The sequence below is a fragment of the Ptychodera flava genome, chromosome 13 (assembly GCF_041260155.1).
Source record: "Ptychodera flava strain L36383 chromosome 13, AS_Pfla_20210202, whole genome shotgun sequence".
Classification (NCBI taxonomy): Eukaryota; Metazoa; Hemichordata; class Enteropneusta; family Ptychoderidae; genus Ptychodera; species Ptychodera flava.
The window spans coordinates 37522821-37548385 of NC_091940.1; the positions used below are offsets into that span (position 1 = coordinate 37522821).

The following is a 25565-nucleotide window of genomic DNA, read 5'->3' on the forward strand; positions in this document are numbered from 1 at the left end:
GTGTACATGATACACATAAATCAGGTATTGGGTTGACTACCAAACCACTGTGAGAGGCCAGAACACTTAACTCCCCATCTACTACTATGATCCATCCTTTGGATGAACGGAACCAAGTTGTCTATACTTTTACCAAGACTTTAGTCTCTTTTCAGTACATTTCTTCAAGTGCGTCAAGGATGCATGGAAGCCGGTGTAAAGGGTAAGTTAGGAAAGTCAAAAACTTGCTGGTGAAAGGTGTTTCTGTTGATGTACTGCAAGTTAAACTGTACTTTTTATTCCTCAGGCATGGTTCAAACTTGAAGTTTTGTCAAGAATCAGGTCATCATGGCATAAACAGTTGAAAAGACATTCTCATATAACTTCCAAGAAAAGTAGCAATTATTATCTATGTAGTCACTGTTTATGATCAATTTTCTATGAATGAACAACTTAAAACTTCCATCACAGTAAGTACAGTAGCATCAACGTTGCTTCATTGTCAGCATGCACTGTAGAACCACTGTCTCTTCTAAAAATACCGTCATCTTTTGCTCTATTACCATCAACAACTTTTTTCAATCATATAAGTTGGAGATAAAATATTACTCTTTAAGTGAACCTCTGACAAAGAAGTGCATTAAGTTTGCTACTTTGAGAAAATGGGGACATGTCACAGAACTGTTTTCCTTATCTAGTTTATTTCTTAATGGTGCATTTCAAAGACATCAGTTTAACTCACTGCGTGTGCAGACTGCAGCAATCCTGCATCTGTCGACCATAAATCTAATGTATGACTTTACATACCAAACTCATTCATCCAGATCTAAGGTCACACAAAAATGTTGCCGATATATGTAAGGGTACTCCAGGGGCTATCACTAACCACTAATTTCTTTAAATCCACAAGGAATTCTCAACACTTTACCTTTTCAGCATCTTACAAATTGAGTATTTAATGTCGGCTGTGAGGCTAAATATTTTGTCAACCACAATGCTTTATATGTGCAATTACATACCATGCTAGCCAGACATCACTATAGACACAAAAACTATACACTGATGGCTGGTGTTGATGGATGTGGTGGAGCTTACTTATATATCCTTTGCGTTAATTATATGTACATATTATGTGAATATCTTTTGTAAAGAGGAAATTAGTCTACAATCTAACTACCTTGCATCGTTCATACATGTCACATTGAAACTACACTTCAAAACATGGACTGTACCATGACAGACGTTGTTAACAGTATGGAGAACATTTGACACTGAAACTGTAAAAGAATACTGAACGCACTTTGGATGTAGTCATACTTTACCGTTACTTCACATCATTTATAGGGAACGAGAGGAAATTTTTTTTTCTACAAGAAAGATGACAAAAATATTATCAAAAGTTGCATTGTCTCTTCAATTTCAAATAAACCATAGCACAAGACAACATTATTTTTCAAGAGGTTTAAAAACGAAAGCATGTCAGGTTTTCTTATTTTTCAAAGTTTCTAAAGCATGCAAGTGATATCATGCAAAGTCTATGGGACACAGCATTCCCCAGGGACTAATGCCAGCATGTCTTATAATGTACTGAACAAGTTATGCTTTGAAGTTTCAAAGCCGCATGCAGTTTGTGAAAGTGCAGAGATCACATCATATCAGGATATCTCCATGTCCAGCTTAATTACCATTGTTTTCAAGGTTGGGTATTTTTCCAATATTTCATCAATTTCAACATTGTTTTGGTTTGATGCGCTTATTTCTACATTAACAGATCAAATGGCATATGCTCTAGCACACACAAAACCATGAAAACTAGAACGTAGACCCATTTAAAATATTACAGGATTGTTGATGCTTTGTGACTACTGTTTCTGTCATGTCATATAATACTTTGACATGAGTTACACATTTCATCTGAAGATAAATGGCACGTATCGTCACAAACAGTCATCATAGCTACAAACATGAACTGTCCTACAAAAGTTTGACCCCTCACAAAACTTACAATTGCATGTGTTTTGACCAGTCTACGCAAGCAATGAGAGTTGCATATTGACCTTTGACCTTGGATAGTCAGGTTTACTAACAACTCTCAAAACTCTGCCCATTTTGAGGAGTGCTCTGCACGTTTTAGACATTATAGAATGTCAGTTTTTAGGACTTCCTGTATAATACTGCAGAACTTTTTAAGATACAATGAACTTTAAATCACTGGCATATGTGTAGCTTTTTGCATGATGGAAAGTTCATTGAGCGAAGAATAGTTTCGTATCTTTTTACCGAAAAATTGTATTTCATGAATGAAACAGCTGGTGTTAAGTTGCATTTAATCAGTTATTTGAATACAACATGTAGTAACTATGAAAACCAGCCTGTTGGTATATTAAAACTATTGGCATAGCAATCCAAATGACAATGCACTCACAAGAGTTCAACAATAAAGTTTTATTTAAATCCAAGACATCTATGATCATATGATATGTCATTGCACTGTTCAGTTTGAAGAGGGCTGGTTTGAATCAATGCTCATTTCAAAAGTACGTTTTCCAGTCAAGGTTGTGATGACATTGGCCCATACAGCCTACACTTAGCAAGATACTTGATCACTTGACTGATGATAGATCAATAAAATGTTTTTGCTGCATAGCCTATCTAACAAACAAATTCTTTGGCAATACCACTGTCATTCTGACAAGACATACTTCCTAAACAACTGAGTTTAATACAGAATGTATCAGGAACCTAGAGTAGCAATGAAAGGTTAGACCTGACTCACACTGTCTCAATCAGCTAAACTATTGAGACTGTATCAACGTATAGCCGGGGAACAAGACAGTACAGCAATTCCCTCTAAAACACCATATCATTGGGCATCGTGTCTGTTTTCAGTGCATATTGTAATGAACAGATCAACTTGATCTTGTTCAATCCCTTTTAACACTGACATTAGTTTGTTTTAACTTCAGTAGGCTTTAAGTGGAAATACTCTCCATAAGGGTAGGAGTCACTGGGAAATTGATTCACAGATTCAAATTGCTGTCTAGTATTAGCCATGCAGCATAGTGAGGACGTCCGGAGACTCATTACCCCCAAAAGATTGTGTGACAGCGATACAACCAAACCCACAGTGTGCAAACATGCAAAGAAATACATGTATTTCTATACATGCTTGTGCACATGGTTTTGTTCATAATATGGTCAATTTAAATTCAGGGTTTTAACTCATTGCTGAAAACTTTGTCTCTTTGTCTCCCCGTAATGTTGGAAAAGCAGTGGGAAAGAATCATCTGAACCCATTCACAAACAGCCTGACAGTGCATATATACAATAAAATTGCATCAATGCTCTGACACTCCCACAGTTATTTAGACAAACAAGTTTTCTCATCAGAAATAACACACAAATGTAATTACCACCTGCAAGTTAAGATCTAGTTAACCTGTTCATGAACCTGTTCATTACATACAGCAAAAAAATTGTTTGAATCCCTGCATGGCTAAAAGGTACAACGTGGGTACTAAGTCCAGCAGTTAATACTTAAAGTTCAAGAAACTTTCAGACTTTTTGAATGGTTGCTTAGATAAGGCATCAAATACATGTATGTGTATGGTGAAAATTTTATTCTATGACTTTAATTCATTACATTTATCTGGGAATTTGAAAAGTGCCCACCACCATTCTTGCTAGACATGCTACCTTGGATTAGAGAATGCATGTACAGTGGTTGGCACATATCATCAGTAAACATTAGTTTGTACCAAATTAGCCAAGTGGAAGAATGAAATGTGAACACTGCCCTCTATGGGTAAATGAAGAAACATGTACATGTACTGCCATACCAGTGATCAAAATTCAATATCTAATCATGTACTTACAGTGTTGTAAAGTGGACTATAAATTAGCATTTAACAAATCTTCAGAGAAATTCCCGACAATTATTTATAAAGGTTAGAGGTGGGTTGATTTTATGTAGGATGTGAAATGTACAGGAAGAAGCTGTTCTCTGGAAAATGATCAATAAATCCTGTTTAGAATAGATTATCTTGTGCATTCAACCAGAGAGAAAATTTTCTAAAACCTTCCTACCTACAATGATAAAATCTATTGCAGCTATTTTAATTTCACTGATAATGACAATGGTGAATAGAGTCAGTGACAATGATAATTCCAAGATGACTAGGAGTCCATCATCTAAACCTACCAGGAGATCATTTTCACATTTGCTAAAAGACTAACTACTAGAAATTTAAACTTTAAGCTAACATGGAATTAGCATGTGTGTGTGTGTGTGTGTCTATATATATATATATATATATATATATATATATATATATATATATATATATATATATATATATATATATATATATATATATATATATATATATATTGGAATGGAAGAGACTAGCATCTACTACTTGTATTTTCCATTTCCCACTACCCTTCATCTCAGTATACGCATACACCTGCTTTCATGATATGTAATACCAATAAGATAGTAAACTGACTTATCTACGGATTGATTGACTGAATGACTGACAAATATGTACAAGTTAGCAAGTACACTGTACAGGTAAACAAATAAAATATCAGATATTCCCTTCTCAGATACAACATTAAGTTACCTCCTATCATAAATGCAAGTTTTGAACATTTTCTGTTGCTACATAAAATTAGAGGTCATAAAGGAAAAGATGAGTATATGTTTGGGTTGCTTATAGCTTGATGACTGCTTCATGTTGAACAAGATTTCAGCAATACACATTGTTTTTTCAAAAGTTGCAACCTTATCATCTTCTGTAACGACCTTGTGTTGCTATTTCCAGTTGACCTTTTCACCTTATGACCTCTAGAGTCTAAACTATTAAAATATTACTGAAATGTATATGGTCTACATATATACCGGTATATACATGAAAAGTCATTTTACAACCATTCTTTGTATTGAGGGATGGAAGAAACCTCATCTTTGACCATAATTTTAGTAGGAAATAATAAACAGTAAGGTACCAATGAGAAGCCATGTCCATACTGGTATGCTGGGAAATTTTGGGGCATTCTGTGAAATTCAAAATTGTCTTGCTGGTTTTATAACAGAGCAAGTGAAACACATAGTCTAGAAGAACTGTTGTTTGAGAGTTCTAAACTTTTAAAACCTCAATTTTATACAACAGGTAACATACAGTATTAGGAATTGTGGCTGGTAAGTTGTTTGCATAGTAAATATTACAAATTTTATGGGAGTATGAATTCATACATCTTTCCTTAAATACTGTCAAATTGGAAAGGTTATTGTATGTACTTTGCCACGTCAAATACTGAAATATTCATGAATGATTGCATATCTCAGCAAATTTTCAATCTAGACAGCAAACATGTGATGCGTGTGAACAAACAGTCAGAAAACCTATAAAGGAATCTATTGATACTGTGAGAGGCATGACTTAAAAAGCAAAGCTGGTGACATCATGGTTGACTGGTTGACATGAGATAAAAATGTAATGAGATCACAGCTACTGCTTTAAAAGGACATGGATAACTTTGGCTGACTATTTAGGGCAGAAAAATACATTTCTAACAAGCCAATCCCTATTTTTTATACTTATATAAAATATCCTGAACTTTTTGTTTCACATTAGACCCAGGGGATCACAGCCAGCAAAGATAATACATTAGTATATCCTATCTTGGTACCCATGTTTTTAAAATTTACATTTTAAAAATTTACTTTGATCTTGCTCATCGTAGGGGACTGTACCATAACTTCACACGATACTTTAGTTTCCAGCAACCAATTTATTTATTTCACATAAGGCCAAAACAAAAATCTTTCTGGTCCTTGACATTAAGCAAAAGTGATGCAGCGATGTGGTTTTCTTTTTCTTTTCTTTTTCCTTTCTTTTTTTAATTCCTAACAATGCTGGTTTGGCACTATGGATGCAACAGTTATTGTCTTTTATCACTGGCTGCATAATACTTCCATTTTCTTTGGACATGCAAACAGGGATATCAAGGATAGCTGTACTGATTTGTATGTAAGCCCCCAAAAGAGACATGACGCACATGTTCTGAAATGATGCGCGCGGTGACCAGAAATGATCTTTTTTTCCGCCTCATATTAATAAAAGTGCTGCATGTCAGCTCAGCCCATCCATTTTTTTAAGCTGATCAAGAGAATGGGATAAAAACCAAAACCTATAACGTTGCTATAGTGAAAAGGACAAGACAAATGTTTACTCAGTTGACATACAGATATTTTGTGTATTTTATCATCTTTTTATGCTATTATTTAAATACAGTTACCATGTGTTACATGGCCTCAAGCCATCTGTCACAAGATATTGTCATGAATTTATCAACAAGGATAAATTATCTATTGCATTTCATATTAGTACTGGCAATGAAACCACTGTATCTCTACCAAATCACTAGTGTTGTCTAATACGGTATCTCGCACACATTTCAGTACTCTAAAACTATCCTGAGAACCAAAACACCAGACAGATCCTAGACTATCATCACTAAATCTCTGCACGAATGACAGTACAGAGGTTCTTCAAAGGTTCTTTTCATACAGACAACCAAGTCCTTTAGTAACTAGTCTAGTAATAATAGCTGGTAAGTCTGGGGTTCTGGAGTTTGCACAGCCTAAAATTAATCAGCTGGATACTAGACCAGTCCCTTAGCTACATATAGAAATGACTAGTGGTGGTTAGAACACCTCAAGACAGTGTTTTGCTAAGGTTTGAGTAAACAGTAACCGCAGTACCATTTCTGTTTTGCCCTAACAGGATGGCATTATGTACTATGAGAAATCCTGATCAGTTAACCAGGGTACTGCCCTTAACAAAAACACTGTGAGAACTCTGTTGTCTTGAAATACAATGGCAATAATTATTTCAACAAAATGCAGTATTGTTCTAGAAATCTGCAACTCAACATGTACCAGTAGAATTGACACTGAAATGCAATCTAAACAGAGTTATTGATAACATTTTTGTGTGTAAACAGAACAAAACCAACCAGTTAATTCTAAATTCACTGAATACAATTGTTATTCATCTACTTTTACGTACAAGTTTACATAGATCTCTCACATTTTCAGTAAGGCCATTTTGAGTTTGAATATGTTTACAATAAAATACATAGATATGAATGTTCCAAGCTTACATACAGACAATTAATTTTTGCCACATCAGTTACTTCTTCTAAATTCAGCTTCAGTACAGATCACTGATTAGTTATCTGTGACGTTTCATATCTCTCTGCATTGCTATCATTCTGGGAGTTGAAGAAATAGCTGCAACGAGGTTACAACGAGGTTAGACACAGGCCAATGACAGAAAACATCCACAAATATTCCATTGCAGTTACCATACTATAATCTATCCTCTCCAGTGTTAGCTCAGTTAACTTCCTGGGACTCTAAAGAAAATATTTATACATATTTACACAATGGCAATGCAATTCATTTCCAATGGTGGGAAACAGTTTAAAAGTATGAAAAGCAGAACCTCCAAGCAGAAATTACTCATTTTGCAGCACTTGAAAATCATAAGTTGTATGATTTAAATTGAATTCATTGTAAAACCACGACTTTGTGATTGCATTTCTGGATGCAATTTATACATTGTAGAAATGTGTTTTATCAAGATCATCAATGGAACGAAAATGAGTGAATACTAAAAATTCCTTATTGCCAGGTATTCTTTCAACATTTTTGAGTAAACTTTGAGGCAGATTATCCCAAGATGGTTGTGTGATAGGTGCTGTATGTTATGAATCACTAATAGTTTAAAGTCCATGGATATTTTAGCAGTTTACTGAAACATTGTATTGTGATGAAAGATCATAGTGAACTTCTCGTAGGATTTCTCATAGGAGTTTGACTCCATAACATTTCTTTAATATTCAATATGCAATTTGATATTGACTAGATATTCACTTGATATCACTGTAATTTAATTATTAGTTACAATATTGTTGCTGACAATGATATTTTCCCATATTTGTTAATATCATTGTCTGAAAGTGCTCTTTAATAATCCAAGTAAAAATGGTATCAAATAAAATTATTCCAAATGAAAAGTACAGGTACAGTGAATATTCAACCACGTGGTAAATAATTCAAATGCTAAACGCTAGCCTAAATTTTATCAATAATAGAATATGTTAAATTTAGCCCACACTTTTGGAATCATTTGAGAGCAAATCATTTTATGACTGCAGCAGCTGGACGTGTTGAGTATCTGAACCATATTTATCATTTAGAGGTTGTTAACACTTTGTGTCAGGATGGCAGATTTTCATCACAACTTGCAGATTACACAAATAAATTGATTAAAACCAGATTCTGGAATTATTTATCTTTTGATTTGATTGCTTTGTACCTAGAATGATATATGTCTGGTATCAGAACCCTTAATATACAGGGGATCAGAGCCCTTAGAATAGAGGGTAAAATGGATCAAGGCACTTCCTATAGCTCATTTCAATAACATGGCATATGCGTACATAAAGTACTTTCATTCATTAGCCTACTTTGAGAATTTACTCTGAAATGATTCAAAATACATGTAGTGTGGGCTAAATTTAACACATTCTGACTTGATAAAATTTAGGCTAGTGTTTAGCATTTGCATTATTTACCACTAATTTTAAAAAAGGAACATATAAAGCAGGATATTTGCTTGATATCATACAGTAAGATAAGGAGTGCAGTTTTTTCAAGGCAGGTCCTAACAGATCCATTGTGACATAAATACATGCACAGCAATTATGAGATCTACATATTGGCAAATTCAAAAAATAGACACAGAGAAAATAAAGCCATAGAAAACTTGCTGGTTGTCCATCAAAATTTTCAAACTTTAAAGCTACAGAATGGCATTAAAATATTAATGTCACTATTGCTTTATAACACAGACAAAACACTTAAACTATAAATTAACTGTCTTCAGAGTGAAAACCGATTAAAATTTTACATGACCTTACAATGAGCTAATAAATGACCTTGTGCTAGGTTCAGGTCAAAGGTCATTTATACAATTTCTCTACTTGTCTATATTTCTACATTATTTTGATTCTATTTTATTTTATTTTGATCGGTTCACAAATGTTTCAGTTCATTAGCTCTTCATGCTGTCTTGCTGATTTCAATGCGATTATATTTGGAAATTCAAACATTCAAGATTACAGTCCAGTTCATAATTATACATAACAACCTTGAACATTTTGATGTCTAAATTACAATATCATGTTCAAAAGCTGATTTCTGAAGGTAATGTACTTGTGTAGAGAACACCTGGCATACATACCGTAGCTACATGTACATTTTACACATCACTTGAGTCACTGCATAGAAAGGACATGACAATTTTCATGACATAGCAAGTCTATTGTTACATTGCTATACACACCCTCATTGAACTAAAATATCATTGACCTGGAATTTGTCCTATTTAAAACATGACGAGTGATCATATGACATTGCTCTAGTAGTAGCTACTACAGCAAGCGTAAGCCAGTTAATCATACATACATAGTTGCTAACGAATGCATTATTGTCTTTGCTGAAATAAAGGCAATCATTTGCAATCATAGAGGCATTGATTTAACAATGCAGAGAATTGGTATAGAGATGTTCTCAAAATAAAAATGTTTATATTTCCATCTTGCACATTTGAAATTCATAGATCTAATAATTGTGAGAATAAGAAGAAATAAATTTGTAAAACTCATTAAAATTACAAAAGTTAGATTAACTTATCAAACTCTTACTTTGGTTATTATTTTTTGCTGAATGCTTCTGGATTGCGATTGACAGAGCCTTTACTTTAATATTGCATAACGAACAATGTAAAAATTAGTGAATACATTTCACATGGTGAGATGCCATGTTTCATGATGGTATGAATTCTACATACAATTTACTCACACTCGTAACAAATCACACAACAGAACATGTACATTTCAGTGAAACCAACATCAAAACTGTGAAATCATTTTGCAACAATATTTGCAAGATAAAGATTATTATATCTGTAAAGTTTTGTATCTTTCACATGTTGTTATTCTGCTATCCAACTAAGTATTTAGAATTTACACAGTTGTGTTGTGCATGACCTGCAAATAAATGTAACATTTTGCAGATAAACATGTTTAAATAGAGATACCAAGTCTGCTATGCCATGCACGGCTGAACTTTTACGAGTTGCAAAGGTATTTATGGACAGATTACGTGGGTGTTGTAAAATGGATCAGTGAATTAGTCCCATTATTCATTTTAATTTTAGCTGACTATTTTGTTTTTTGGCTTTTTGTTTCAGATCAAAACCAAAGTTCTCAATGCTACAGGCATGGTGATCTGTGGTAAGTATGATAATTATCTTGCCAAGACTACTGTTGTAAGGTTTAAATGAACAAACAACTTACAGACATATAATGTTTGCGTTTTGTCTGTATGGTAACTGAAACATTCAAAACTATAAAAACACATTAAATCACTTTTCTGGCTGATTTGCAAACTGAAAACAATGCCATTCAAACTTAGTTTCACATAGTTTACCATTAACTGACAACAATGTTATTCAAATTTAGTTTCACATAGTTTACCATTAACTGACAACAATGCCATTCAAACTTCAGTTTCACATAGTTTACCATTAACTGTTTTAGTTATAGACGTATCTGAGTTAAAGTTGTATTACCATAGCAGAACCAGCATCAACTACCATTATCAGAGTCTATTGCAAGGAGCCCAAATGGGTTAACCCCACTCTTATTCTTTGGGTTTTCTCTACTCTGCAATCTCATGTGGAAACATTATGAAAATGTTCTTCAATATGATGATTGAATATAATTTGCATGACTGGTATACAAGGATACAAGACCATTTTATTGAATTTTTATAAACATCAATACGCTCATCTCTGAAGATGTTGTCTTGTTAGATTAGTTCAATCGACTCCAAAATGTTTTGATACGATCCAGTAAAATGAATGCAATAAGAAACTACTGTTCAGAAATACATGGATGCTTCATTACTGCTCAAATAAAAAAAGCACCATCAAAACGGTAGAGAATGTGTCCTATTTGACCTGATTGGTAAATTTACAACAATGCTACTAAAACAATTTGCAAGCTGCCATTCTGACATATCTTGTATATAAAATATAATATATATAAAATCAAAAGAAATTCTAGAAAGTTTTATAATTTGACATAGTTTGTTAATTTTGATTAGCTAGAATGACTTCTATGCTCATATTGAAGAGATATTCTCATTTACTCAATGCCCATTTCATTTTCAAGGTGTTACTTTCAAAAACGCCCTCTTAAATTTTTTATTAAATATGTAAATTTAACGTCTACAAAACATGTACACATAAAACCTATTACTGATTTCTTTGGCTTGAGAGCATTAATTGGTACTGAATACTTGAAATGTGTATAAAGAAAACTAAATTTTACCAGCATTTCGTTAGTAACCTGAGCAAACTTACTTTGTTACTACCGGTACTACTTGTTCAGGATATTGCCTACACCCAACATACCGTGTTATATGATGTGACGGTATTTCAGTCCGATGTAACAATTGATCAATATACATAAATAAACACAAAATTTATTATTATTGTTATTATTATTACTATTATTATTATTATTATATACAAATGCACTCTACTTGTGATGAAATGAATGAATTATAATTGAATGTCATTTCCTGCGCTTCAGTACCATGCGAGACGTATATACGGTATAACAGAATAAAAAAAAATTGAATTGAAATAGAAAGAAAGTTACCTGCAAGAAGTGACAGAGGCAGTAGAAGGTTATACAGAATCTTGCACGCTACACTGGTCGCCATTCTCTTCGTATTCCGACTTCGGAGTGCCTGTTGGGAAATAATAAACTGCCTGGTAGGACCACTCTTGTTGACACACCTACACGTAGTACTGTACGACTGATATTCCACCAAGACCACTGCAATGCACGGTTACTCGCGCTCGATCGCCGCGCAACACTTCAGTTTCTTTTGCGAAAAAAATCGCAAAGTTTGAGTCCATAATATTGTGAGTTATCACGGAATTGTTAATGCTTGTTTAGCGATAAAATCAAAGAAGCAGATCATTCAAAGTTTTGCACTTGTAGTGTCTTCGCCAACGTTGCTCTGGACTGAGAAGTTTGTTCGTCTACCCGCGATCGCCATTTTGAAAACATCAGCTTGGGTCAAAGTTAACTTACGACTCCCTAGGCTAGCAATAAATCAAAATCGACGTTTTCGATACCAATCGCCCTGCTGACATATCAGGGAGAACTATTGTTTGAGGCTTGAGGGGCAAAAATTTAGACGTAAATGTCTCATAGATTCTAACTTTCACCTAGACTAAGATATCGATTTCCGGCATTTCAAAATATTACCCGAGCGCCTTGAACCCGGGCCTCGAACGGCCGCGGACACCTGTTGACTCACCATCAGCACAGTCGCGCGCTCTCTCCTATTTTCAACATTCTGCAAAGTAAATTCGGTAACCTATACAAACTTCTTTGACACTTTATATTTAACTTCTGTTCTCTGTCGTTGTAAATGTGTCAACAGAATTATCGGCGGAGCGAGACAGAGGAAAGGGCAAAAACTTCAAACACAGTCCCTAAGTGAGAAAATAGCTCCGGAAAGATTTGTGACGAACGAAGTCCGCGCCCAGGTTTACCGATAACTCATCCTTTGCGGGAGAGGGGGTTCGGGGGAGTGGGCGCTAAGAGAAAAGGCGCCCAAGAAAAATTAGAGGGGACTAGACAAAATACCACAATCTTTTAGGGGGACCAAGGAAAAACCCCTCATCAGTTTAATATTTGCCAAGAAGTCCTGATCTATAAAAAAGAGAACCATAGTAGCTACCTGGGTGACAGATAAACTCCACAAGTGTACAGATAAACTCCTTTAGGGCCTAGCTACGAAATTCAGTAACATTCACTGTGGTTTTTATAAGCTTATCAGAAATACTACATGTAGAGGACAACAGAGAATCATGAGTTTAACGAAATAACAATATTTTTATCCACCATGGCTATTGTTTTTTTGAAGAGGTCAAATTTGCAATAAAGTCATGTTGAGCTCAAAATCATGGGGTAGTCTAATGGATGATTGAATGTAAATCATCTGAAAAGTAGATTGGGAACATCCATTTTACAGGCTACAATATATGGAATTTCTAGAAAATGACAATATTCTTGGTATTGGGTTGTCTCCCACCTTAAAAGTCTACTGCCACACTGTCAAACGTTTGCCAACTTTTTCAATTCATTTCCCCTTATGGGAAAATGGTTCTGAAGAAAGTGGGACGACTTGTCTAGGCAGTGAAGACGTCCTGCTATGTAGGTAATCAGTTTATTAGTCCCCACGGACACGGTCCGGGGGGACTTATAAGTTTGGTCATGTCCGTGCGTGCGTGCGTCCGTGTGTGCGTGCGTGCGTGCGTGCGTGCGCGTGTGTGCGCGTGCGTGCGTGCGTGCGTCCGTTCACGCAGATATCTCAGAGATACCTGGAGCGATTTCATTCAAACTTGGTACAAGGATTACGTCATATGTCATACATATGCACGTCGATTTGTTTTGTGATACGATCCAATATGGCTGCCAGGCGGCCATTTTATTACGATTTTTTCATGTACAGATCCATAACTCAGACATTTTTCAACCGATTTTATTCAAAGTTGGTACAAGGACATTGACCAATGTCATAGATATGCACATCAATTTTTCTTGTGATACGATCCAATATGGCTGCCATGCGGCCATTTTGTTATGATTTTTTTCATGTACAGAGCCATAACTCAGGCATATCTCAACCGATTTTATTCAAAGTTGGTACAAGGACATTAACCCATGTCATACAAATGCACGTTGATTTGTTTCGTGATACGATCCAATATGGCCACCAGGCAGCCATTTTATTACGATTTTTTCATGTACAGATCCATAACTCAGACATTTTTCAACCGATTTTATTCAAAGTTGGTACAAGGACATTGACCAATGTCATAGATATGCATGCCAATTTGTTTTTGTGATACGATCCAATACGGCTGCCATGCGGCCATTTTGTTCCCATTTTTTCATATACAGAGCCATAACTCAGGCATATTTCAACCGATTTTATTCAAAGTTGGTACAAAGACATTGACCAATGTCATACAGATGCACATCGATTTGTTTTGTGATACAATCCAATATGGCCGCCAAGCGCCCATTTTATTACGATTTTTTCATGTACAGAGCCATAACTCAGACATGTTTCAACAAATTGTATTCAACGTTGGTACAAGAACATTGACCAATGTCATAGATATGCATATCAATTTGTTTTGTGATACGATCCAATATGGTCACCGTGTGGCCATTTTGTTACGTTTTTTTTCATGTCCGGAACCATAACTCAGACATGTATCAAGCGAATTTATTCAAAGTTGGTACAAGGACCTTGACTTATGTTATACATATGTACGTCGATTTGTTTCACGATATGGTCCAATATGGCCACATGGTGGCAATTTTGTTATGGTTTTTTGCTCACGTGTTGACACACGTGAGCATATGTTTCAGCGATGTCTGTCTGTCTGTCTGTCTGTCTGTCTGTCTGTCTGTCTGTCGGTGTGTGTACTCAATATCTCAAAAACGACTCATCAGATCACAATCAAATCTTGTACATAGATTCAGTTAGCAAATGGCAAGAACTGATCAGTTTTTGGTGTGTGTGGCTTGCTTACTTTTTGCTCATTTGCATAATCAATGATTTTAGAAAAAACGGATATATATTGACAACAACTGCACACAATTTGATGAGATTCGCTATGAATATTGATCACATCAAGATATATCAGCTGTGAAAGGTATGAAGGGGTGACATAAAAGATAATGGATAGTTTGCATATTTAATGAACTTTCCTCATTAGGGATATATATCTGATTTGACTTGATCAAAATTGACAAAATTTGGTATGTATATTGAAGATACTATGATTTTACATTATTGAAAGTCATTAAGCATTTTTACTTCATCAAACTCTTAATTTGCATATTTAATGAACTTTTGAAATTAGGGATATTTATTTGAATTGACTTGACCAAAATTGATGAAACTTGCTATGTACATTAGGATACTATGATCTAATATTTTTGAAAGTCATTAAGCATTTTTACTTCAGCCAAATACTTATTTGCATATTTAATAAATTTTCCTAATTAGATATATATATCTGAATTGACTTGACCGAAGTTAATGAAACTTTGCTATGTACATAGAAGGTACTATGTTATAACATCATTGAAAATCATTAAGCAGTTTTACTTCAGCCAATTCCCTATTTACATATTTAATGAACTTCACTAATTAGGGATATATATCTGAATTGACTCTACTGAGGTTGATGAATCTTGCTTCATATATTGAAGATACTATAAAACAACATTATTGAAAGTCATTAAACTTTTTTCTTCAGCCAATTTCTAATTTCCATATTTAATGAACTTCCCTAATTAGGGATTTTTATCTGTATTGACTGGACCAAATTCGACGAAACTTGCTATGTACATTACAGATAGTATGATACAACATTTAAAGTCATTAAAAATTTTACTTTAGCCAATTCTTTATTTGCAAATTTAATGAACTTTCCTAATTAAGGGTATTTATGTGTCTTGACTAGACCAAAGTTGACGTATTGCTTTTTACATCAAAGATATTATGATACGAGATTATTGAGAGTCATTTAAAATTTTTACTTCTGCCAATTCCTAATTTGCATTTAATGAGAAAATTTCAGTCAATTCCTAATTTGCATATTTTATTGAACTTTCCTGATTGGGGATATATACTTGGCTTAAGAATCAATCTGTGGTGAATATTATTCATTGTGTTGATCATAACACTTTCAATGAAGTGCAAACATGTGGCGAAGGTTCAAATTTACACATAACTGCAATATATAATGAAACACGTGAGCATTCACAGTTCATATCTGGTTTTCATGTCGAGAGCCATTACTCTGGCAAGTCTCGACTGATTTTATTCAAAGTTGGTACATGGACATTGATTTATGTCATATATGTACGTGTTGATTTTTTAAACAGGAAGATCAAATATCGCTGCGTGGCGGCAATTTCGTTACGATTATCTCATGTACAGAGCCATAAATCGGACACATTTCCACCAGTATCATTCAAAGTTAGTACAAGGACATTGACATATTTCATTCATATGCTCGTCAATTTGTTTCACGTCATGTAGCAGTATCATGTCAATTATTGAAGTTCGTAATTAGGCTGATATGTCAAGAAATACTGCATCAAATTTCATGAAACTTTGTACAGATGTTAAGCTCACATTGCTTTAACATTGAAAAAGACATTAATTAGTGTCATCTTAATTAATTTGTAATTGCATATGTAATGAACTTTCCTAATTAGAGTGATATATCCACAAATACAACGTCAAATTTAATGAAACTTGATACAGATGTTGATCTCATAGTGTTGTAAATACTGCATCAAACTTTATGAAATTTGGTACCGATGATAATCTGTTAGTGTTAGGATAGTATGCAAAAATGTTTTGCAACATCTTGTGGATTAATTCCTAGTTGACTCATATAATGACCTTTAGGATGGTGGCCTACATTGGTTATATGTTTTCACCACCATGGAACTCATTCCTGGCCATTGAGCGCCATCTGTATCAAAGTATTTTTATCACAGACCTAATAAATGAAGAGGACTCTATCCTCTCTGAGGACTTGTAATCAAAGTACCCATTAACAAGTGGGGACTGTGTCATCAACGATGACTTGTTATTTCTTCCTCTGAGTACTTACCACTAGTATGTAATGTTAAAAACAATCTGGCAACATTTACAACCAAAGAGTTTGAGATAGACCACTGATATAACAACATCTGGGACAAAGTAATCGTCAAAATAATCAAGAAAAGGGCTATAAAATGGATCATTTATAGTGGACTCATGTTTTATAATTAACTAATTTACAACCTGATTTGTTCATTACTGGCCTTCCAAAAGGTGTGCCACTTGCAGTCCCTGCAAAACATGCTTTTTTTGGCCACTTTTGAAATGTTTTGTTATATCATTGATTAAATGACCACTGTATTGTTCCTGCAAAGTGTGATAAACTTGCCAGATTGTATGTGTCACATGTGTAAACATGCAAGTATATATTAGGGGGGCATGGAAAAACCAGGAAATATGAGGGGACCATAGTTTTTCTCCATAATTTACTAGGGGGACCATGGGAAAAAATCATCAGGATAATGGAAAATCATCAGGCCTCCACTGGAAGTCAATTATGAACAGTCCCTAAGGAGGTGATCAAAATACTTCTCACAATATTGAAAACCCTCTATATTAGCTAAAATGACCAAACGACAGCCTAAATATTAATTGTGCAATAATTTTGGAAATGTCGAACTGCGGAAGCTCACGTTCAAACGTGAGACAGGTCCTCTTGCAGTGCACTGTAAATCCAGCTAATTCTCGTAATTTAGACCTACTTAGGGACCACTCATTGCTTCTACTACAGGGAAGCCGTGAAAAACAAATAAACAAACAAATAAACTAAATCAAACAAATAGAAGTAAATAATTAAATAAAAAATACAAGAAAACAAATTAAATAATTCAAATAATTGACTGAACAACACATACGACATATTCAAGATGCGACGTAAGGATCACTTCTTACTAAAGAAACAAACAAACAAACAAATGAACAAAACAAACAAATACATTAAAACAAACAAAACTAAACAAACAAATAAATAAATAAATAAATTTAAATGAAAACATGAAATTGAATAAGAGTTGAAGTAATTGACCGAACAACACGTGATATATTTCAAGATGCGGCGTCATGTTTCGTTCAGTAAACTATACCAATTCTTATTCAATTTTATGTTTTCTCATGCATTTGTTTATTTATTTATTTATTTATTTATTTATTTATTTATTTATTTACCTATTTGTGGGTTGATGGTCATTATTTTTTGTTTGTTTTGTTTGCTTGTTTATCCTGGCTTCCCTGTGCTTCTACATCCCATCATTATTTACATATTGACAGCTAGAGGCCTGATAAAGTAGTTTATTTGAGTAATGACATGGAGTTTGGACCGAAAACAGTTCCTATATCACGTGCGTGTGATTGCATAGTGTTTGTCATGATGAGCTGAGGGGTCTTATAGGCCCTTTATCGCAATCTATTTCAGAAAGGCGACACCCATCGACACAACTCCCAGTCCCAATACTTTTGACTTTTCAGACTTTTGTTGTGGAAATGGCCAACCGGGTGGTTTCGAAAATGAAAGTTAATATTGACTCTAGTGTTGAGCCAATATGTCATGGTAGTTAGCTATATATCTATTGATCTTTTCCAAATTAAACAAACTTTCAATAATTAGCCAGAGTAAATTTATACACGCAAGAAGCTTGGTAGGAATTAGCTGATCGGCATGCCTTCTAATTGGTTAAACTCATTACATACTCAGGACGTATTTCATAACACATCTACAAAACATTGCAACGGATTATTATTTTGTAATCTTTTACAAACACTCATGTTGATAGGAACGTAAATGATGCCATATGTGCTCACTTCCTTGTTCAGTGGCAAAGTGGCCCATGTGAAATACGAGGGTCCATATCTGAGCAATTGCAATGACGCGACAGAAAAGTTAGAGGAAACTGTTAATTCAAAGAAACTCTTGAGGGTGATTTTGAATTTGATTTTGAAGGATACAGATTAACCTATGACGATAGTCATAATGCGAATTATGAGTATGATTACTTTTCCTTACTTGGCCAGTTTTGGAAACGGTCACCATCGGTACATGCACTTTAAATTTAGCTGAATCGCGAATGTTGATTTGGAGGAAAACAAGTGCGTCCGTCACCCTCTGGCCATATTTTGATCATTGCGTGTGGAGAACAGCTTGGCAATCATGATGTAATGCCTTCCTATTGCAGTTCAATCATACTTTTCGCGCCAGAGACAGTAACTTATACTACCCTGGACTACAATTACGACATAATCGTGATGCGACGTCAGTATCACTTCTCACTGAACAAACAAACAAACAAACAAACAAACAATCAAATAATGAACTGAAACAATAACATAAACAAATAAATAAATAAATAAATAACTATAAGAGAAAATATAAAATTGAATAAGAATTGCAGCAATTGACCGAACAACTCATGTGACAGATTCAAGATGCGACGTCATTAGTGAGCAGTGATACATTTGCTCACTTCCTGGCTGTGTGGCAAAGTGGCCTATGTGAAATACGAGGGTCCAGAACTGAGCTATTGCAATGTCTCGACAGAAAACTCAGAGGAAACTGTTGATTCAAAGAAACTATTGAGGGTGATTTTGAATTTGATTTTGAAGGATACAGATTAACCTATGACGATACTTATAACAAAAAAATAAATGCGAATTATGAGTATTATTACTTTTCTTCACTTGGCCAGTTTTGGAAACAGTCTCCACCGGTACATTCATTTCAAATTTAGCTGAATTGCGATTGCAGGATAACCGGGCAAAGGTCTTTTGAAAGTCATTTCAAGTAAACATGGATGTGAACATTCGTGATCGTCTTCTTATAATAACTGTAGGTTCAATCGCATTCTGAAAACACTTTTCTGTCTAATGTGATCGCCTTGAACTCGTACTAAGAGTTTTCTCTGAAGGTTTTCCATTGATATGAAATTACTTGTAATTGTATTACTGCGTATTAAACAACAGAAAATAGAGAGTCTCCATTTGATCTTCGCCCACATACATCTTTGCCATCAGAATGATAAACGACATATAGATATTCTCCTATTCATTCGATGTTCAGGGGGCCTGATATTTACTGCAAGGGACATATGAAGATAATAATTTATAAATTCATTTTCGCGCCACAGAACGATTCCATGAAAATGTCAAAGCCCCATCCCCATATAGGTAAGTCTTTAATTAGTATGTCAGATCGTTTGCTTCAAGTTTTAATATTAAAAATTTCAATAGAAACATTACGTAAACACTAAAGCTCTTCCGCACCCTTGGGTCCTGTCGCAGGGAACGCGGTGATAAAAGAAAATGAAATTACACCTTCCTTGTGAAAATTTAATTATCAAATTAACAGCCCGCGTCTCTAAAGCACCTCACGTTATCTGTGTTGCTGAAGCAATTAAGCTCATCCAGGTGCTTCAAAAATACAGCTTCGATATTGTCAAAGATATCTGAGATTGCTTCGAGGTTCCTGCCCATTACAAAGTCACGTAAATGCTTTTCAAGCGCGTTCAGCTAAGGTACGCAGCTAAGTTCGGATCTATGAAGGCTTACTATAAGCTTAGGTTTAGTAGCAATGTATTTCGCTTGTAAACGAAATGTCCTCAGCGCAAACTTTTACAGACAGAAGTCCGCTGAGCTGATCATGAAGACTTGAAGGATTTGGCGGGAATGATGGTGACGTGACACACCAAACCCCTGTTGTTTTCCAGAATCTGGAAGCCAGTTATCAGTGCCAAAAATAAATCTGTATGAGACATCATATCGTAAAGCGAACAATTAATGAAATGAAACTGAACGCAGCCAAAAGGGACTGGTCAGTTTCTTCGGCCTGGAGGGGGGTGCGGGTGAGGGATTATTTTGGGGGTATATTTTAAACATTCAGTCATTCTGTGTTTTCATGAAATTGATGTCATTTGTAAGATAGGAATTTCAAAGTGTCAATATTTTGAATGAGCTGTGAATGTATTCCACACTTTCTATGCATAACCAGATGTCCAGAAATATTGTACATATAAATGGATGTCAATCATTAATATCAAAGAGAGAAAAGCAGTGAATCAAAAACTTTGATAGGTGTTTTAGACTTACCAGCCATCCAAGAGAAGCCATAGAGAGCTTTTTTTATAAGTTGTTCTCAAAATTGATATGCGCAGTGTCTGAGAGGACACTTTCTTTTAACATTTAAACCATGAAAGAAAAGGTAATAATTACAAAAACTGCCTTTAGTTAACTATTATTTTAGTCGAGAAAAAACACATTTTTACAGTGAACCTGCGTGACACAAAGGAAAATAGTTGCATAAATGAGAATGAAAAGTATCTTGTTATTTTTCTCTTTCTAAAGTATGTCACGTATCAAATATATTGTGAAATATAAGTGTATGTTGCTTTCATATACTGAATTCTCATAGAGTAAACAGAAAAGGATAAGGAATTCGTCATGAGACTTTTCATATGAACTGCAGATTTCATAATGATTAGTACACTTTGCAAAACAGACTTTCAATTGCAAACATCAAGATATCTCTGACATATATCTCTGATATATTAAAGAACCACACCTGAAGGGCGCGCCGTAAAAATTAAACTGATATATATGTATGTGTGTCTGTGTGTGTGTGTGTCTGTGTGTGTGTGTGTGTCTCAAATGTTAAATTCAAGCGCCCGAAGCGCGCGCTGAAAATGTGTCTGATTATTATTAAAGTTACGCGCCCGAAGGGCGCGCCGAAAAACGCAAATAAATGATGAAATTCGTGGCTGGCATAATGCATTTTAGGCAAGTATGACCCCGTGTCGAAATTCAAAAACACACTGACCCCCCTATTGAGCATTTCAAAAACATGGTGACCCCCTCCCCATCACCTAAGTCAAAAACAGGGTGACTCCCCATGAATCCACTGGCCCCCAGGTCGAAGAAATTGACCAGTCCCTAAAAGCTTAAATGAAATAAACGACTGACGTAAGTGATGTCATAGCTTTGTCAATTTCCACCATAACAAAATTGAACGCGGACCAAACACGTTGGTACAGTCCAATTTGAAAGCTAGTCACGTCCTGAAAACATGCAAAACACCATAAATTTTACAAACTAATAAGTTGTTCATAGTGTCACTACCATTCAGATGCTAATAAAGAATGCAAAGCCATAATGTAATACAATCCCACAAACACAAAGAGATGTGATGTACAACAACAATAAATGACGACGGCTGCAACCGCAACGATGATATTGCCGACGGTGATGACGACGATAATATGATGATGATGATGATGATGATGATGATGAACATGACTGTTACGATGAGATAATATTTGTCGGAGTGTGTTAACGTTGCACATTTCATATTCTGTGACTGTGTTCTTTGTTTTGTATTTCATAAGTCATTGTATTTTAACATGAATTGTACGTCGTGTAATTAGAAAGGAAAATGTGCACCGTTTTCGCTCTGTGTAAAATCGGCTCTGAAATCAAAGTAATCGAACTTTTAATGTGTTGGTCATCCATAATAATCATGAAGAACATGTGTTGAATTTTTTATCGGACATATTAATCCGTGCCCGGCGATGACTTTATTTTTTTTGCAGGTGCAGATTTGTAACCAACATTAACATGGTGATGAAAACATCTGTGGCACTGCGAGCACATCCAGGACAACAATCACGTACCTTTTTCGCCCGTTGTAATCTCCTCTTTAGTATTACTCTCAAGGTAAGTACTTTCGCTCTTTTCCATCGTTGTTTTGGATTATCTCCACACCTTGGCATGCCCTTGAAAGTTACATGCGTTTTCCCGCCATTTGGTTTGCTAGTTCTGGGTTCATCCATCTCGGCATCGTCGTCAATCCCACTCTCTTGCCGTTTCAGCTCTTGGACCGTGCTTTCTGCCATCCTGTATCATAAACCCGTGTTCAGACCTGAGCTCAACAAACTGTTGAGTGTTATACGGACTGCAGCTCTATGAACTTGTTGGATTGCCGCCCGCTTCTCAAACAACGTTACATGTCTCGTCACTGAGCTGAAGTCAAATGGTGAGAGCAAGATGCATAATTCACAAAACGCGTAGGATTTTTCGAAGTGAAGAGACATAAATTATGACGAGACATCACATGTGAAGTCCAATTAACAGCGCATCATTCCGGTCAAATGAAAGTCATAACATCTGTACTTTGATGTACATGAGACTCACCGGGCCGTAGACTGATGACAGCAATCATTAACAATTGCAGAGTAAATTCAGCTGCAGTGAATTTATGGACATATCATTAATGAAAAAAAGGCTACTATGATTAACGATTGTTGAAAACGTGTTAGCCAATTACGCCAGGTATTGTTGGCATTTACGTGCGCTTTGCTCTCTTTGCACAGTGCAGAGAAAAATAAACTTCTGCTATCTCATTGGATTTCACAAAACTGCATCACCTTTGGAGTACTGTTTTGCTGATGAGATTCTGTCTTTTCATATGCATAATAATAGGAGCGGCTGGTTTGTTTGCGGTATAAAATGTCGTATGAACTGATATGAGTGTAAATATTTTGTCAGGAAATAGTTCTGACAATGGATCCTAATTTCATTGACCAGTTCGATGTTCATACTTAAACAGCCTACGTATTTGAACGGATCAGGAGTAAATGATTTACCGCCTCAATATCTATTCCACCTACTCTTATAACTTTGCTTAATTATCCCTCACCGACCCTTTCCAAAGCGCCTTACATGTAATATGTAAGTAAACACGTTGCATTAATTTCTGCAAGGCGTACTGTCAGAAACTTCAAGGTAATTCAACTACAAATATATAATAATCTTACCTAAATAAAATATCGAAGGCAGTAGCTAATCCTCTTTAGCTGGTCGCATCGAAGCAAATATCCAATTTATAGGCATTACGTGGTTTAAGAAAGTTCGTGACATCACAGAGTAATAAATACCTATTAAATTTCCATCAGTATTTAGATTCCCAAAGGGTGTTGGTATTATTACACCTATCAACACCATGCCCCTACAATTTTTTCTCCGCCTTAAAAAGAATTAAGCAAGACAAGGGCCGATCGGTACACCGCGAGGACAAAATTTGTACTGCATAAGTTTCATATTGTGAATTAAAAATTGTACAAACATATTTTTGAAAAGCAAAGAGGTAGCCTGAAAAGAAACATTTCCAGTCAATGTCGATATATATATATATATATATATATATATATATATATATATATATATATATATATATATATATATATATATATATATATATATATACATAAATGGGTCACTTTTCATTCACCACTGTATATTATATATATATATATATATATACTTGTATTACAGTTACCTTTGTCTGCCATCGGGGAATCGCCATACGAGAGGTCGTCGGGAATTGCCATACGAGAGGTCGTCGGGAATTGCCATACGAGAGGTCGTCGGGAATTGCCAAGCGAGAGGTCGTCGGGAATTGCCATGCGAGAGGTCGTCGCGAATTGCCATACGAGAGGTCGTCGGGAATTGCCATACGAGAGGTCGTCGGGATACACGGACAGAGTGGAGACTCTCTGTCTTCAAAGTTAACACTGTTTTATTTTTACACGTAGAAGTTACATATCAACAAAATGGTTACAGAAGAGCCAGATGATGATAAAAGGCTGCTATACCGAAAATACTACGTAACTTCACTTAACGACAATTGCATTTTCGATTTTACCCATTATAATAACTCAAGATGAAACTTAAACCATACAACCAACTCTAAAAATAATATGCGGGCAATAATTTACATATCTCAGACATTTAGCGGGCAACAGTTTACATTATTAATATATGAGATGTTTGTCACTGTTTCCAATTAACGTAAGCTTATAACAGTCCGAATTCATAAAGTCGGCTTACGTAACATGTACAGACTGCTTAAATGAAATATACATACCTTTGTAACTGGCACAGTGACGAAAAATCTGGAGGCGTGAGTAATCTCCGTAACACTTGCAATTAAAAAGTTACGCAATGTCCTTACAAACACAACTAATTTTGTACAAATATACAATGTTATAAATTTTATGAATTATAGTCCGTACTGAAATTCTGTTATTAACCATAGCACCCGGGCGTTACATACATACAGGGTGTATAGACAAGCTGCAGAAAAAATATTCTCTATTTTTCGAAATACAACAAGATGCTGTATTTATTAATGGGATAAAAACATTGGGAAAAGTGGGTGTTTAGCTATATATCTACTTTCCTTGTAAATTCACCCAAAGTTTAAACCACAATCGGACAATTACTCAATGATTCGGTCAAAGGTCTATTCCTAGCCAATATTTTATTGCCCTAGGGATAACAGTCATCTGTATGTAATTAATTCCTGTCAGTATGCCCACTCTGAACTGATTACTGTTTAAGGGAATAACAAGCGTCTTTACGCCATTGGGAATTTATGAAGTATCTTTTCATTACTTTATGATATTAATGAACAGTGTCTCCTAAGAATGCATCTTTGATACCTCGGCTTATTTCTTGGTTGATGTTTTACATCCGGGTATCAAAGAGAATACCACGCGTTCAGTCCGAGAGTCACTATACTATCCCGTGAATCTTCCTGAGTGATGAATCCAAACTTTCTGTCTGTCAAATTCGAACATTATTCAGAGATTCGATCAGGACAGTGCTCAAGTAGTTTCTTAATTTGAACATACAATTACTAATAACGGAAATAGCTGATGTAATCATATGTATGTAGTTTCCGCCT

The 25565-nt window shown here is 35.1% G+C and overlaps 2 protein-coding genes across 18 annotated transcripts in view; one reads left to right on the forward strand and one right to left on the reverse strand.

Moving 5' to 3' along the window:
- Positions 1 to 22901, reverse strand: part of LOC139148365 (piezo-type mechanosensitive ion channel component 2-like) — a 103345-nt gene extending 80444 nt beyond the window's left edge. For 9 of the 17 annotated variants that reach the window (XM_070719772.1, XM_070719774.1, XM_070719784.1 and 6 more), the window contains exons 1-2: positions 22492 to 22825; positions 11785 to 11875 (exon numbers count right to left, since the gene is read on the reverse strand). In XM_070719772.1, coding sequence (XP_070575873.1) covers positions 11785 to 11875; positions 22492 to 22713 — 313 coding nt within the window. In that variant the 5' untranslated portion in view covers positions 22714 to 22825. Of the gene's footprint in view, positions 1 to 11784; positions 12208 to 22491 lie in introns of those variants that run through there. The other 8 variants (XM_070719789.1, XM_070719785.1, XM_070719787.1 and 5 more) reach the window with 3 other exon arrangements.
- Positions 44 to 24516, forward strand: LOC139148368 (uncharacterized). The gene is made up of 4 exons (XM_070719792.1): positions 44 to 202; positions 10308 to 10350; positions 22411 to 22534; positions 24152 to 24516. Exons 1-4 carry the CDS (start codon positions 184 to 186, stop codon positions 24386 to 24388), a joined length of 423 nt encoding a protein of 140 aa, XP_070575893.1. The 5' UTR covers positions 44 to 183; the 3' UTR covers positions 24389 to 24516.
- The last annotated feature ends 1049 nt before the right edge of the window (positions 24517 to 25565 follow it).